The 16879-nt window shown below is 42.4% G+C and overlaps 1 protein-coding gene across 4 annotated transcripts in view; it reads left to right on the top strand.

The window, feature by feature from the left end:
- Window positions 1-391: 391 nt before the first annotated feature.
- Window positions 392-16879, top strand: part of uvssa (UV-stimulated scaffold protein A) — a 290056-nt gene continuing 273568 nt past the window's right edge. The window contains exons 1-7 of one of the 4 annotated variants that reach the window (XM_073042245.1): window positions 398-641; window positions 999-1170; window positions 3158-3268; window positions 5977-6307; window positions 8288-8408; window positions 10927-11331; window positions 13234-13343. In XM_073042245.1, the coding sequence (XP_072898346.1) occupies window positions 3159-3268; window positions 5977-6307; window positions 8288-8408; window positions 10927-11331; window positions 13234-13343 (1077 nt within the window). In that variant the 5' untranslated portion in view covers window positions 398-641; window positions 999-1170; window position 3158. Of the gene's footprint in view, window positions 642-998; window positions 1171-3157; window positions 3269-5976; window positions 6308-8287; window positions 8409-10926; window positions 11332-13233; window positions 13344-16879 lie in introns of all 4 variants that reach the window. The other 3 variants (XM_073042246.1, XM_073042248.1, XM_073042247.1) reach the window with 3 other exon arrangements.

Below are 16879 nucleotides of genomic sequence, written 5' to 3' on the forward strand. Positions count from 1 at the left end.
TAAAAGTGAGACGCAACCTTCACTATTATTACTCTAAAGCGAGAAACCCCACAACAGCAGTGGCCTTGCCCCGGTCTTATTATATGAGCTGCGGCTGGGACGTCAATTCGAGATGGCCCGGAGGCGGCTATAGCTTGAACCTGCACAACCTGTGTCTCTTTAAACCTAAATCTAGTAGTAGTAGTAGATCACCCAGTAGTTACCCAAATCCCCGCAAATTAAATCAGAGAGGGGTAATAAGCAGTACCATCAACCGCTCCGCTCACGAACAGGAAGCAAGCCAGGAAGTCCCGCCCAGATCGCCGAAGTGCCCATCTGATTGGTGACTTCTGTTGCGGCTGTGTAAATGTTGCGATTTCGATTGGCCACGGTCGGTGTCAATCAGCCGTGCGGCTGAGGCCAGAGCAAGTTGAAGGTGGGTCGGTGGTTTGAGTTGGGTTCGGGGCTAGTGTCACTGTGTGATCTCCGATGACCAGGTATCATGGGGAATGCAATTCCATGATGTACGCTTTGACTTCATTTTAATCCAATTGCTGACTATTTACATGACCTACAGTAACATGGCGAAGGCGCTTCATTTTGGTAGTGTTACCACATCAAAGTGATTCCCAACCCAACTTGTCACTTGCTTGGTCACAGAGGTGAGTTTTAACGGGCTTCTCGAAGAGTTGAAATAATAGCGGGAAGTCTAGAGATTGCGACCTTGACGCAGGGTTTCGAAACGAAACGCCGACAATTAATTTTCCCCACAAACTCTTGTTCCTTCAGCAAATTGTTTGTTATTCTATCTAACCTTCCTGTCGCCATAAGAAATGTTACACTTAGCCACACTGCAGGACAGACTATGAAGCGACAATAGTAGTTCAGTTTAGTATACAATAAAACCGATTATTTGAAGTACCTAGGGTTTGATACCGCAGACTGGCTGATATTCTGAATTGTTGGATTTAATTCCTTTTAACATCCCTAAAACACCCTTAATTCCTCCTTTTTCGTAGTTGTTGTACAGCGCTATATTAAATTTCGAGTGATTCTTATAAATTTAATGAGATACGAGAAATGGAATTGGAAGGCAGCTTCAAAGCCAGTGTTCCAGTGAGTTGAAGAGGACCCCCACAGACCTTACCTGACGATTCAAGTGCTGAACCTTTGGAATTGCCGAATTATAAGGTGTGGATTATCAGAGTTGTACTGTACGGTATTTTCTATTGTGGGAAGTTTCTTTTGAATTCTTACTGGATGTATTAGGCACTGTTGAGCTATTTCAATGTTTTTGTTGTGAAACCCATTCAGGCCTAAGGTACATATTCACTCAATTGATCTGAGTATTAAAAATGTATGTCAGCATTAAATACTATATATCTAAAGGTCAAAGTAAAATTTATTATCAGAGTACATACAACCCTGAGATTCTTTTTCTGTGGACATACTTAGCAAATCTATACAACAGTAACTGTAAGCAATAGACAACAAACTGTGCAAGTGCAGATATAAATAAACGATGAGCATGAAATTACAAGACAAAAGAGTCCTTAAATGAATGAAGTTATCCTCCTTTGTTCAAGAGCCTGGTGGTTGAGGGGTAGTAATTGATCTTGAACCTGGTGGTGCAATGCCTGAGGCACCTGTACCTTCTACCTGATGGCAGCAGCGAGAAAAGAGCACGGCCTGGGCTGTGAGGATCTTTGATGATGGATGCTGCTTTTCTACGGCAATGCTTCATGTCGATGTGCTCAATGGTTGGGAGGGTTTTACCTGTGCTGGCTGGGTGGAATCTGCATTTTCCAGGGTTTTCTGCTCAAAGGCATTGGTGTTCCCATACCAGGCCGTAATGCAGCCAATCAGCACACTTTCTGCCACACATCTATGGAAGTTTGCTAAGGTTTTTGATGATATGCTGAATCTCCACAGATTCCTGGGGAGGTAGAGGCACTGTTGTGCTTTCTTCACAAATATTGTGATGGGTCCAGGACACGTCCTCTGAGATAGTGACACCCAGGAATTTAAAGTTACTGTTCCTCTCCACCTTTGATTCTCGGATGATTACTGGCTCATGGACCTCGGGTTTCCCTCTCCTGACGTCTACAGGAAGCTTCTCACGCCTTGGTCTTATTAGCATTGAGGTAGATGTTATTACACCATGCAGCCAAATGTTCTATCTTCCTCCTATAGGTTGTTATCTAGTTGTGATTTACCATTCTTGTTCATCGAACTGTTAAGAAAAATATACTAACGTAGTCCAGTGTACCTCATGATATTTTTTTGTTTCTATTATTCTTTTGAGGATACCCTGGTTTTCACATGTAATCTCTACAAAGCACTAGCTCAATCTGTTAACTCATCATAATTAATGCTGCTTTTTTTTTCCAAATACAGATTCAATTGGATTTTAAATGTTCATGTTCCTGTGACCCATTTGCTATAATAGTATAACTGCGAGTGATTGAAGTCTGAAGCTAAAGTATGTTATACAAGCAATCACACAAAATCCTGGAAGTACTCAGCAGGCCAGGCAGCATCTATGGAAAAGAGTACAGTCAAGAGTACAGTACAGTTTCGGGCCGAAACCCTTCAGAAGGACTGGAGAAAAAAAGATGAGTAGCTTTAAAAGTTGGGGGGAGGTGATAGATGAATCCGGGAAGGGGAGGGGGATAAAATAAAGAGGAGGGAAGAGATACAGAGCTGGAGAAGAGGGAATCTGATAGGAGAAGACAGAAGGTCATAGAAGAAAGAAAAGGTGGGGGGAAGTGCACCAGAGGGAGGTGATGCGAGGAGATGGTGAGAGAGGGAAAAGGGGATGGGAAATGGTGAAGGGCGGCACTACTGGAAGTTTGAAAAATTGATGTTCATATCATCAGGTTGGAGGCTCCCAATCAACTTCCCAGCTCTTTACTTCAGCCTCCCCCTCCTGGTTTCACCTAACACCTTGTGTGTGTCTCTCTCCTCTCCCCCCCAACCTTTTAAATCTACTCCTCGTCCTTTTTTTTCCTCTCCAGTCCTGCTGAAGGGTCTCGGCCCAAAACGTCGAATGTGCTCTTTTCCACAGATGCTGCCCGGCCTGCTGAGTTCCTCCAGCATTGTGTGTGGGTTTCCAGCATCTGCAGATTTTCTCTTGTATGTCATACAATATGTATTTGTATTCTTATTCCTTTGCAAGGATGGACATTCGGCAGGAGGAGAAGCTTTCTCAGCTGGTGGAGGATCTCACCACCTCAGGACAGCAAACACTAAATCCAGAAAAGATGAGGGAACTGAAGAAAATCTGCAAGTATGTAGTTGGATATTGCTGGATTTGTGTTTGCTGGAGGAGTATATTTTGTTGGACAGGTGTCTGCAATTTCTCGCATTATGAGATCCTGCTTTCTCTGTATAACAGAATCATACATCCACAGAAATATACACCTTTAAACAGGCATTTCCAGCCCTCCTCTTCCTTGCCAAGTTTGATGAGCTATTTCCACTAATCACATTTGCCCGAATATCCCTTAACTCTTTCCTATCTAAGCCCCTGCAAAGTAGCGTAGCATTTAGCATTATTGTATTACAGCACCCGCAATTACCGATTGAGGTTCGATTCCCACTGCTGTCTGGAAGGCGTTTGTATATTTTTCCCATGGCCGTGTGGGTTTCTTCTGGGTGCTTTGCCTTCCTCCCCCATTCCAAAGACGTACGTTTATGGTTAGTAAGTTGTGGGCGTGCAGCCACAGTTGACGGGCTACACCAAGCACAGTGGTCTCTGATTTGATTTGATGCAAATGATCGTAGGCCTATCTGAGAACCCCATTAATGTTGCTGTTGTACTGCACTTTGGAAAAGTCCGATCACCTTAGCTGTACTACTTTTAGCGTACAGACAGAGATGAAAGACTGCAGCACCAGTGGTGAGGATCACAAAGGTATGGTGAACAGAGGCGGAGGAGCGGTTATAATTCTGCTTTGAATCGGTGGACTATACAATATTCAGGGATTCCTCTTTGAATTTAAATGAATGTGACATCATCAAGAGGTGTGGATGAGTGTGTTCCTTCGAGAACCAACTAGACATGCCTCCTCATCTCTGTTCTAGAGGGATGTCCTTTTATTCTGAGGCTATGCCCACTGGTCCTGTACTCTGCCACAACTGGAAACATCCTCTGCACATCCTCTCTGTCTAGGCCTTTCAATATTGAAAGGCTTCAGTAGGCTCAGGGACGTCAAATGCTCCTCATCTGATAACAATTACTGTGAATAACTGGCAGAATGAGAGAGAGAAAAGCAAATGCATTGAAGCATGAAGTATAGCTACACTTGTAGAGAGAGAAAAATAGAGAAATTGTGAAATTCAACATATAATTTCGCTCAATATAACTGAATAAGAAGGTCAGAATGGCAGAATCTCTTGTGTTTGTTTATGAAGAATTAAAGTGACAGGCCACTGGAGATGTTCTACAATACAGTCACTTGCTTTGTGTTTAAGTTTCTCCAGAGTAATGGAGATGTCTTTAAGTGCAATACGCTAAAATGGAGCAAATGAATTTCTTCTTTTCCCTTCCCAACATCGAGGTATTCAAATAATCCTTCCCAGGTGAAATGGCAATTTATTAGCACTTCTTAAAAGGTAGTATATCACATTGAGTGCTTGTGATGTCTCCACCACCACACTGGGAACTCAAAACGCAGTTTGGATGAATATTTTGCAGAACACTTCCCGATATAATTGTCAAGAACACCCTGAGCTTCTAGTCACTTGCCACTTTAATTCCTCCTCTTGCTCTTACCCTGACCCCTGACGAGAGAGATTGGTGAGGGTAGGGCAGTGGATGTTGTCTACATGGATTTTAGTAAGGCAGTCAATAAAATTCCTCATGGAAGGCTAATGCAGAAGGTGAAGATGCAATGGATCCAGGGTGAATTGGCTGTTTGAATTCTGTGCTGGCTTGCACATCGACAACAGAGCATAGTGTTGAGGGGACTTATTCGAGCTGGAGGTCTGTAGTTAGTGGAACTCTGCAGGGATCTGTGCTGGGTCCTCGGCTGTTTGTGACGTATGTGAATGACCTGGATGAAAATGTAGATGGGTGGGTAAGCTTGCAGATGATGCCAAGGTTAGTGGAGTTGTGGATAGCGTGGAAGACTGGCAAAGAACAGAGTGTGATATTGATCAGTTGCAGATGTGGGCAGAGAAATGGCAGTCGGAGTTTAACCAGATCAAAGTGAGCTGCTGCGCCTTGGTCGGGCAAATACACAGAGTCAGTGAACTGTTAAGGGCAGTGTTGCTGAGCAGAGAGATCTTGGGATCCAAGTTCATAGCTCCTTGACAGTGGCTACACAGGTTGATGAGGTAGTTAAGAAGGCTTATGGAATGCTTGCTTTTATTAGTCGAGGCATTGAGTTCAAAAGTCAGCAGGTTATGTTGCAACTTTATAAAACTCTGGTTAGGCCACATCTGGAGTACTGCACACAGTTCCGGTCACCCCACTATAGGAAGGATGTTGAGGTTTTGGAGAGGGTGCAGAATAGGCTTACAAGGATGCTGCCTGGTTCAGAGGGCATGTGCCATCATGACGGGCTGGATAAACTTTTGTTGTCTGTGGAGTGTCGGAGGCGGGGAGGAGTGGGGAGAGCTGGTAGAGGTTTATAAGACTTATGAGAGAGTATCTGTTTCACAGGATTGAAATGTCTAACACCAGAGAGCATGCATTGAAGATGAAAGGGGGATGTGAGGGGTAAGTTGGAGAGTTGTGGATTCCTGGAACGCGCTGCCTCATGTGGTGGTGGAGGCAAATCCATTGGAGACGTTTGGATAGGCACATGGATGTAAAGAATATGGAGGGATATGGGCTTGGTGTAGGTAGGAGGGATTAGTGTTTGGGTGGTTTTGATTTGCTTATTAGCTGGGTCAACATAACATTGTGGGCCGAATGGCCGGTTCCTGTGCTGTACTGTTCTATGTTTTTTTCCCCAAGGCACATAATTAAAATGCACGTACATTTTGCAGGTCATCTGAGGAGTGTGTCAAGCATGCATACCATTTAATTATGAGACAATTAAATCAAGAGCACTCAGAGATTCGGCTGTCTGCCTTCCAAATAGCGAATGAACTTTTTGTGCGTTCAAGTCAGTTTCGGTTACTGCTCGTTTCGAACTTTCAGGAATTCTTGGAGCTAACTGTAGAAAGTGATTATGAGCAGCCTCTGCCTCCACCAAAAGAAGCAGCTCAGAAACTGAAGGAAATGGCAATTAAAGCTATACAGGAGTGGCAGGACAAATATGGAAATGCTTACAAGAAACTCTCCCTGGGCTATCAGTTCCTGAAGCAGGTTAGAAAGGTGAGTACTTCTTGACTGCTCTTAATGTGTCCTTGCCTTACTGTTTTAAATATTTGAGAACTATTTAATTATTTGTTAAAATAGGAAGCAGAAGCATGCATTTATATAATACATTTTAATTTTAGTGTAATGATGTGGGGGTGATTTACGAGTGGACTTGAGAGAGCTTTGTCAATGTGGTAAATTGAAGGACCATGAGAAACTGGCTATTTTAAATTTAAAAAAAAACGAGATTCTGGTGCTGGAAATACTCAACAGGTCAGGCAGCATCTGTGCAGAGGGAAATAGAAACACTATGACTCTTAGATTTGTGGTGCAGGCTAGAGAAGTGGTTCAGATTTGGTAATCTATACTGATCTATCTAGAGAAGATGTATATAGAAGGAGAACTGATGGATTTGCTCATTAATAGGATTGGGGATAGGAGAGGGTGTGGGAGAAGGGAATGCTGGAACTGGTGAGATACAGAACACTAGGGTTACTGAAAGATTGAAATAAAAGAGAATGCTGAAAATATTAAGCAGGCTGTCAGTATTTGGAGAGAGAGAGAGCGAGAGCGAGAGAGAGAGAGAGAGAGAGGTATTAGATTAATTAGTTGATCTTTCTTTGAAGCCGGCCGTTCTTATGTAGATTGTAAGGGCTTGTAAGGGCTGGTTATCTGAAATTGACGAACCTTGAGGAAATTGACATAATGAGTTGACAGATGAGATGCTACTCTATTAGTTTATGGTAAACTTCACTGGAATCGCATTAAAGAAACAGGAAGGAACAAGTGGGATTGGAATAGAGAATTACAACTCAGAATCACCCTTTTAGAGTAACTAAAAGTGGTAATTGAAAATGAGTTCCCCTGATGTTAAGGAAACCACATTGTTAACATTGAAGACAGTGCATAGATTTGGAAGAAGTGCTGGTTAATCTCAGCTTTACCTGGAAGGGCTGGTTGGGAGGGAAGAGGTTAAATTGCAGGTGTTGCATCTCCTGCAGTTTTGTGTGGAAGAGGGGTAAGTTGAGAAGTGTTGGGGGAGATGGAAGAGTGAAGCAAGGAGTTGTGGATGGAGAAGTCCCTTTGGAATGCTGAAAGGGATTGGAATAGAAACATGTTTGGTGACATCACTTTGAAGGTGGTAAAAATTACTCAGGATGATCCCATTGAATGCGAGGGCTGAATCTAACAGGAAGACTGTGAATCCTGCCCTAACTTAGAGGGCAGAGTGCATGAAGTGGAACAGGAGTGCTAGAGAGCCTTGCCATCTATGATAGAGGGGAAGCCTCTGTTAAGGCAAGTGGAAGACCTGTCAGAAGCACTGGTGTGGAAAGCGATAATGGTTTCATATCCCTATTTATGCTAAAGTTAGAGCTAATTGCCCTTGATAGTCAATGGCATTACTCATTTCTGAATCCCTCGCCAACAACCACCTAAGGACTTCAGCTGGCTAGAAACTCAATGGGGCCTTATACGATGCTGTGGCTACAAATGCAGGTCGGTGACTGACTGACCTTTTGACATACCACTGTCTTTCCACCATCGATGTGTCCCAAGTGAGGAAAGCAATGGAATACAGTTTGCTTGCTGTATGAGAGCAGGTCCAATAACACTTGAAGACTAACACCATCTAGGAAAAAGCAGCAATTCACCCTGTACCACCTTGCAATATAGCCAGAGTATATGCCATCTGTGTAATTAATACCCTATGGCATCACCTCCTTAAGAAGTGAACTCTAGCACCAAGACCTATAAAGGGAACAAGCATGTTGGATCACCACTATCTGTGGTTCCTCTCCAAGCAGCACGGCATTCCAGATGGGAAATGTATTTTTGTTCCTTCCTTTTTTGCCAGATATATACCTTGTTTTCTTTTTTGCCCACAACTTCATTGTAGACATTGGACAAGTGCAATTTGTGAAGACGGTTCACCGCCATCTTTTCAAGAGCAGTTATGTGTGGGTGATAAATAAAATATATCTCTTCTTTATGTAGGTGGATTTCCAGGATATTCGTGCTAGAACTCAAGCTGAGAGAAAACGTGAGGAAGAGAGATTGAAAAGACTGGAGAATATTAATAATGTCAGAGTGAAGAGAGTGGAAGAAGAAATGAAAGGTCTGCTACCAATTTCATTAGCTTTTGATTTTGTAGCATTCAATGATAGTTGCACGGGCAAACCAAATTTATGTCAAGAAAATAATTGAAATGCTCAATTTCCCACATTAAATGTACTTAAGCCATTCAGGTTACAATGATTATTTAACTCTTAACTTTAACAATGATACTTAATTTTTAAAATTCTGCTGTTTCAGTTTGGTGGTTTAAAGTTAGTTATAGCATTGTGTACATTTCAGCAGTTAAATGATTGACTTTTGTCCTCGTAACAATAATACATTCAGTGGCCTATTTATTAACTACACCTGTACACCTCGTTAATGCAAATATCTAATCAGCCAATCGTGTGGCAGCAACACAATGCATAAAAGCATGAAAACGTGATCAGTTGTTCAGACAAACATCAGAATTGAGGAGAAATGTGATCTGAGTGATATTTGGTTGTAGAATGATAGTTGGTGCCAGAGACAGCGAAACTGCTGATCTGCTGGGATGTTCACAAACAACCGTCTCTAGAGTTTACAGATAATGGTGCAAAAAAAAACAAACAATAAAAAACATCCAGTGAGCGGCCGTTCTGTGGGTGAAAATGCCTTGTAATGAGAGGGGTCAGAGGAGAATGGCTGAACTGGTTCAAGCTGACAGGAAGGTGTCAGTAACTCAGATGACCACGTGTTACAACAGTGGTGTGCAGAAGAGCATCTCTGAACACAGACCATGTTGAACTTCAATCGGGGTGGGCTACAGCAGCAGAGCACCGCTCCAGGCTCAATCCTCTGTCTAATAAAGTGGCCACTCAGTGTATATTTTGTATCAGGTTAGCATGGCTAAACCCTGAGATGAAAGGGGATGTTGGTGGATTGAAGGATGTTTAGTTATGGAAGAGATCGGATAGGGTGAGCGTGCTTCCCCTGCAGCAAAGGTGGCAGAGGAGTGACCTGATGGAGGAATGGCATGGATAGGGTGTGTAGTCCAAATCATTTTCCTTTGGCAAAACCATCATTAACAAAAGGCCTTACACACAAGAGCATAGAACATAGAATAGTACAGCACAGTACAGGCCCTTCAGCCCACAATGTTGTGCCGGCCCTTAAACCCAGCCTCCCATATTAACCCCCCACCTTAAATTCCTCCACATACCTGTCTAGAAGTCTCTTAAGTTTCACTAGTGTATCTGCCTCCACCACCGACTCAGGCAGTGCGTTCCACGCACCAACCACTCTCTGAGTGAAAAACATTCCTCTGATATCCCCCTTGAACTTTCCACCCCTTACCTTAAAGTCCTGTCCTCTTGTATTGAGTAGTGGTGCCCTGGGAAAGAGGCGCTGGCTGTCCACTCTATCTATTCCTCTTAATATCTTGTATACCTCTATCATGTCTCTTCTCATTCTCCTTCTCTTCAAAGAGTAAAGCCCTAGCTTCCGTCATCTCTGATCATAATGCATACTCTCAAAACCAGGCAGCATCCTGGTAAATCTCTGTACCCTTTCCAATGCTTCCACATCCTTCCTATTGTGAGGCGACCAGAACTGGACACAGTACTCCAAGTGTGGCCTAACCAGAGTTTTATAGAGCTGCATTAGTACATCGTGTCTCTTAAACTCTATCCCTTGACTTAGAGCTAACTCCCCATAAGCTTTCTTAACTACCCTATCTACCTGTGAGGCAACTTTCAGGGATCTGTGGACATGTACTGCCAGATCCCTCTGCTCCTCCACACTACCAAATATCCTGCCATTTACTTTGTACTCTGCCTTGGAGTTTGTCCTTCCAAAGTGTACCACCTCACACTTCTCCCAGTTGAACTCCATCTGCCACTTCTCCCGGTTGAACTCCATCTGCCACTTCTCAGCCCACTTCTGCATCCTATCAATGTCTCTCTGCAATCTCAACTCATGTCCTCTTGTTTGAATCTCCCCTACTCTCAATGGAAAAAGCCTATCCACGTCAACTATATCTATCCCCCTCATAATTTTAAATACCTCCATCGTCCCCCCTCAACCTTCTGCGCTCCAAAGAGTAAAGACCTAACTTGTTCAATCTTTCCCTGTAACTTAGTGCCGCCCCTCCTCCCCTTTTTGCCCCCTGCTATCCCTTTTAAAACATTGAAATCCAGGAATATTGAGAATCCATTCCTGCCCATAAGGCGAGAGGAAGGAAATATAAAGGAGAATTGAAGGTAACTTTCATTACGAATGTGGCTGGTATCTGGAATATGTTGCCAAACTAAGAGGTAGAAATTAGATACAACTACTACACTTAAGATGCAATTAGAAAGGCATTTGAATAGGCTTGAGTGTGGGCCAAGCTAATTTTTTGTTGAATAAAGCTTGAACAAGCACGATAGGTTGAAAATACAGTGTTCAATATTTTCTTTAACTCTGGTGTTCAGCCCTCTTTTACCAGCTATTTAAATGGTGTGTCATTTGGTGTCCTTTTGTTCTTGGAACAGTTTTCTCTGAGATGCTGCTGGCTGTTTCTTTTTTCTCTAATCTTGTCCATTCTGCATTTAAAACAGAAATGTCAGAAGAAATTCAGAGCACTTTGACGGAACTGGAAGAGTGCTTCAAATTGCTGCTGCCTCATCTTTCTGAGTTCAGCTTTAGTGATGTAAGCTCACAGTGCAAATCAGAACTGCCCGATAAAGTGGATAATGGCAACTCTACAACCAGCGGGCAGGGAGATGATTATTGGTGTACCACCAATCATAGTGATGATGAGCAGCCTTGCAGCAGTAAGGACCTGGTCCCACTGCCTCAGGTGAACAGAGCTCCTGCAGAGCAGGAATCCAATGAAGAGCTGGATGACTTCAGTCAAAATGAAGAAGGTGAAAGTGAACAACTTGAAGACAATGAAGAAACCTTTATCAGGAGTCATGGGCTTCTTTCACATAAATATTCTCTTGACTTAGAAATTAATACAAGTGAGCATTTATTGCATTATTAACCATTATTTATAGTTAAATTCAAATAATACAGCATTTGTTTGTTTGGAAGTCCTGATGGTCTGGCTCCTGGCTCCCTCATTAGTCTACAATGTGAGCCAGAGGTCCAGAGAGTAAGTGGGGTGAAAGTCAGAACCAAGGATCCAGAAAGCAGCTAGGACCAGCGTGTGCAGTCTGTGAGCTGGGTGTGAGGCCAGAGCTATAGTTGTGGTCTGGAACACCCAGAGCCCGAATTGCCTAGATGTACGCAGTTGGAGATAGCTTCAGGAGTGCTTGTATATCTTGCACTTCCTTTAAACTCAGACACTTAACTGTAGATCTTATTGTTGTGAGCAAGTTTAAAAAATAATAAACTGAAAGTGTACTTTGGGAGTTAATAGGAGTAGTATTGAATAATCCTGAAAATGGGCTACTCCAGCAATACCAATGTTCTAGGGTTTCACTATAGTTTGATAGTTTAGTAACACATCAGTAACTTTTTTAAAAAAGAAATCTTTTACTAAATGATGGAAATTCTGCAGCAATTTTCATTCAATTATATCATAGATTTACTATGGCACAGAAAAGATTAATTTCACCTTTTAAGTTTCGGGTTCATACCTGTGAGGTGAAGAAAAATCAATTTACATACCAGCTGAGAATGCACATCATGTGTACTATTCTAAAATTTGCTGCTTTGGAGCAGTTGAATGTGTGACTGCAGTCTGAGGAGAAAAATGGTAAAGGGCCCATTTTGTGAAATTGGGAGAAAAAGTATTACTTTAAAAGATGAATTGAGGAGTGCAAAAATGCTGCAGGTAGATTTGATCAGCATTCCCAGGAGTATCGCTGCTTGAGTTTTGTAGTGTTGAGAGTGTCATTTTAGCAGCCTGTACATCATTAAGTTATGACTGGCAGTCATAGAACATTTTACTTCTTACACAGATTATTTTGTTTCCTTGTGATCCAAGTCCAGTATGTTGTCACATACACAAGTACACGTGTATACAGTCATAATGAAAAACTTACTTGCAGCAACACACACAAAATGCTGGTGGAACTCAGCAGGCCAGACAGCATCTATGGGAGAAAAAGTACTGTTGACGCTTTGGGCCAAAACCCTTCGGTAGGGCACTTCGATTTTGGCCCAAAACATCGACTGTACTTTTTTTTTCCATAGATACTGCCTGGCTTGCTGAGTTCCTCCAGCACTTTTGTGTGTTGCTCTGATTTCCAGCATCTGCAGATTTTTCTCTTGTTTGTGATTTGAACTTACTTGCAGCACTATTCACAAGAAAAACCACATTTTACCAGACAGAACGCAGTTATAACAAAAAGACCTTCAATTTTTGTGCAAAATGATACTGTAGGTGTGGTCAAAATGTTGCTGCACTCTGTTGATTAGGGTTGTAACTGAAGGGAAGTAGCTGTTCTTTAACGAACCAGCACAACCTGGTGGTGTGGGACTTCAGGCTTCTGTACCTCTGGTCCAATGGTAGTTGTGAAAAAATGACATAGCCTGGATGGTGGGGATCTTTGATGAATGTTGCTTTCTTGAGGAAGCATCTCGTGTGAATACTACCAATGGTGGGGAGATGTGCCTGTAATCGTATGGGATTCTGTTGGGTGCTCCATTTTCATCCCATGTGCCAAAAAAGTGCAAATAGGTAGATTAATTGCCTACTATGAATTTCTTCTTGGGTGGGGGAGGAACTTGATTGGATTTCGGTAGGGTTAGTGTTGGTGGGGCAAATGGTCTATTTCTTTGCCTTACAATTCTAAATGATTTATATTCTGATATTGTGTGTCTCAATCATTTTAGTTACGTTTCTAAATGCACGATGAAATTTAATTTGAAAGGAATTGTACCCATTTAGAATAATCTACGTGTTTGTATGGCAGGTTTAAAGATCGAAGAAGATGAAGACAATAGTGCTATAATTAACAATATAAAGGATTTGCAAAGACTAATTGCTAGTAAATATCTGCCAACTGTACAGTACTGGATCCAGGTATGAATAATCCTTATTGTGTGGTTGTTAGTTTTGTGTAAAGAAGCCTCCTGAGCTGCCATATCTATGTATAGTATTATCAATGAGGTTTCAGTGCCTATTATGTTCCAGCTTCCTGCCAGCAAGGTAAAATTTACAGATTGCGTGTCTAGTTTTATGCCACCAGAATGTTACTTTTTTAAGAAAGAGCTTTTCTCAAAGGATTTGAGAAAGGACATTTTTCTCTGTCTAAATGCTGCCTTTCAGTAACATCATCCAAAAACACTCAACTCCCATGTTTATGTTGACAGTGCTTGGTTTCTATTGACTCTTCCCCTGTCACTGCAATGTTAAGTTGTTTGACTGTCATTCTGTACTGAATGAGCAGAAATTTCCTCCAGCTTTACGGACAAAGCCTTTGATCTTCAACCCCACTACAATCTCCATGTTTTGACCACTGACTCCATTGGTCTCCCTGTCCAAACCTGGATCAACCCTTTGCAATTTAATCGTCCATTTTCTCCCACTCTGTCCCCTTTGCCCTTGGCTTCTCACACAAGTAAAATTATGTTAAATATAAGCCTGAGGAGCAGCAACTTATCTTCCAACTAGGCACATCCTTGCCTTCTGGATGCAAAATTGTCCAATAGTTTCGGTTCATGAGCGTTTACTATATTTTTCTTTTCATGTTAAGTCTCTGGTATCCACAGAAATTTCCATTTGATAACCTCAGATAATCATTCAGCTTCTCTAATTTGTCCCTCCTGCAGACCAGTATTGTGCTTTTTGACTTTCCTTGTTACCTCCCTCTGTCACCTAGTGCTATCATCACTTTTTTGACATTTAATTTTCATGCTCTCCTTCCTATGCTGGATCTCCACTTTCATTGTCCTCTTCTACCTATTAAACTCCTGCTCACCCCAGCACATACCCACGTATCACCGTCTGACATTCCCAGCTCTGGTCAAAAATGACCGATCTCAGTCATTAACAGCACATTTGGAAAGAGGTGAAATCATCGGACAAAGTCAGCATGGATTTGTGAAAGGAAAATCATTTCTGACAAATCTTATAGAATTTTTTGAAGATGTAACTAGTAGAGTGGATAGGGGAGAGCCAGTGGATATGGTATATTTAGATTTTCAAAAGGCTTTTGACAAGGTCCCGCACAGGAGATTAGTGTGCAAACTTGAAGCACACGGTATTGGGGGTATGGTATTGATGTGGATAGAGAATTGGTTGGCAGACAGGAAGCAAAGAGTGGGAGTAAACGGGACCTTTTCAGAATGGCAGGCAGTGACTAGTGGGGTACCGCAAGGCTCAGTGCTGGGACCCCAGTTGTTTACAATATATATTAATGATTTAGACGAGGGAATTAAATGCAGCATCTACAAGTTTGCGGATGACACGAAGCTGGGTGGCGGTGTTAGCTGTGAGGAGGATGCTAAGAGGATGCAGGGTGACTTGGATAGGTTAGGTGAGTGGGCAAATTCATGGCAGATGCAATTTAATGTTGATAAATGTGAGGTTATCCACTTTGGTTGCAAGAACAGGGAAACAGATTATTATCTGAATGGTGGTCGATTAGGAAAAGGGGAGATGCAACGAGACCTGGGTGTCATTGTACACCAGTCATTGAAGGTGGGCATGCAGGTACAGCAGGTGGTGAAAAAGGCAAATGGTATGTTGGCATTCATAGCAAAAGGATTTGAGTACAGGAGCAGGGAGGTTCTACTGCAGTTGTACAAGGCCTTGGTGAGACCGCACCTAGAATATTGTGTGCAGTTTTGGTCCCCTAATCTGAGGAAAGACATTCTTGCCATAGAGGGAGTACAGAGGAGGTTCACCAGATTGATTCCTGGGATGGCAGGACTTTCATATGAAGAAAGACTGGATCGACTAGGCTTATACTGACTGGAATTTAGAAGATTGAGGGGGGATCTTATTGAAACATATAAAATTCTAAAGGGTTACACACAGGAAGATTGTTTCCGATGTTGGGAAGTCCAGAACGAGGGGTCACAGTTTAAGGATAAAGGGGAAGCCTTTTAGGACTGAGATGAGGAAAAACTTCTTCACACAGAGAGTGGTGAATCTGTGGAATTCTCTGCCACAGGAAACAGTTGAAGCCGGTTCATTGGCTATATTTAAGTGTAAGTTAGATATGGCCCTTGTGGCTAAAGGGATCAGGGGGAATGGAGAGAAAGCAGGTACAGGGTTCTGAGTTGGATGATCGGCCATGATCATACTGAATGGCGGTGCAGGCTTGAAGGGCCAAATAGCCTACTCCTGCACCTATTTTCTATGTTTCTATGTTTCTATCTCCAGTGATACTATATGATCTGAAGAGAAATGCCATAAGACACAGGAGCAGAATTAAGCCATCTGGCCCATCGAGTCTGCTCCACCACTCAATTATAGCTGATTCTTTTTTTTTCTGTCTCCTCCTCAACCCCTTTTAAACGTATTGGGCATAAATGATATTTGACTAATCTGGTAGCATTTTTCTGATAAGGTAGCAGGAAAGTTTAAAAGGAGCACTTTGGATGTTGTTAGTGCTGATTTTCATAAGGCAGCCAACACACAATGTGACTGGGAAAAATGAAGCCCATGGAATAAAAGGGTTATTGACAGCACCCTAGGCAATTGTGAGAACTTTGGTAGAGAATGGTCTCTCCTTAACAGGCATGTCCAGGACCACAGGCTTTAATGAGTTAATGTGTTAATGAGTTGGTGTAGGTTTAGAGGGTAAAGTTTCAAAACTTGTAAATGACACAAAACTTAAGTGTGGAAAATAAAAAGAGACTGGCATCTGGAAACTCAGTTGTACCCCATTTCCTTGCATTCCCCCAATCTACAATACCTCTCCACACAACTCCAACCTGCTGCTTCTGTTCATCGTCCACCCCAAACTTTCATGCCAGGTTAATTGCATTTCAACCAGGTTAGCTTCCCACTCATTGTGAAACTGTGGCCATGGTTCTCAATACCAGTTCATGGGCAGCATCATTTATCCTGTCAAATCCCATGGAAACATTTCTACATTTCAATGAGGTTGCCTTCCATTTATGTAGACTCAAGATGGTGTTGTCCTGGTCTGTTAAATCTCCCCTCATAGGGCAACCACCTCCTCACCATCCTGGGATACAATTGATGAATGTTAATAGACTAGCTTCTGACTGAAGTAATTTCTCTGCATCTCTGTTCTAAATGGATGTCCTTCAAACCTGAAGTCGTGCCCTCTTGTCCTAGACTCCCCTACCATGGGAAATAAGTTTGCCATATCTAATCTGTTCAGGCCTTTTAACATTTGGAATGTTTCTGTGAGATCCCCACTCATTCTCCTGAACTCCAGGGAATACAGCCCAAGAGCTGCCCGACGTTCCTCATACAGTAACCCTTTCATTCCTGGAATCATTCTTGTGGATCTTCTCTGAACCCTCTCCGATGTCAGTATATCCTTTCTAAAATAAGGAGCCCAGAACTGCAGACAGTACTCCAAGTGTGGTGTCACATGTGCTTTATAGAGCCTCAACATCACATCCCTGCTCTTACAT

The sequence above is a fragment of the Hemitrygon akajei genome, chromosome 4, assembly GCF_048418815.1.
Source record: "Hemitrygon akajei chromosome 4, sHemAka1.3, whole genome shotgun sequence".
Taxonomy (NCBI): domain Eukaryota; kingdom Metazoa; phylum Chordata; class Chondrichthyes; order Myliobatiformes; family Dasyatidae; genus Hemitrygon; species Hemitrygon akajei.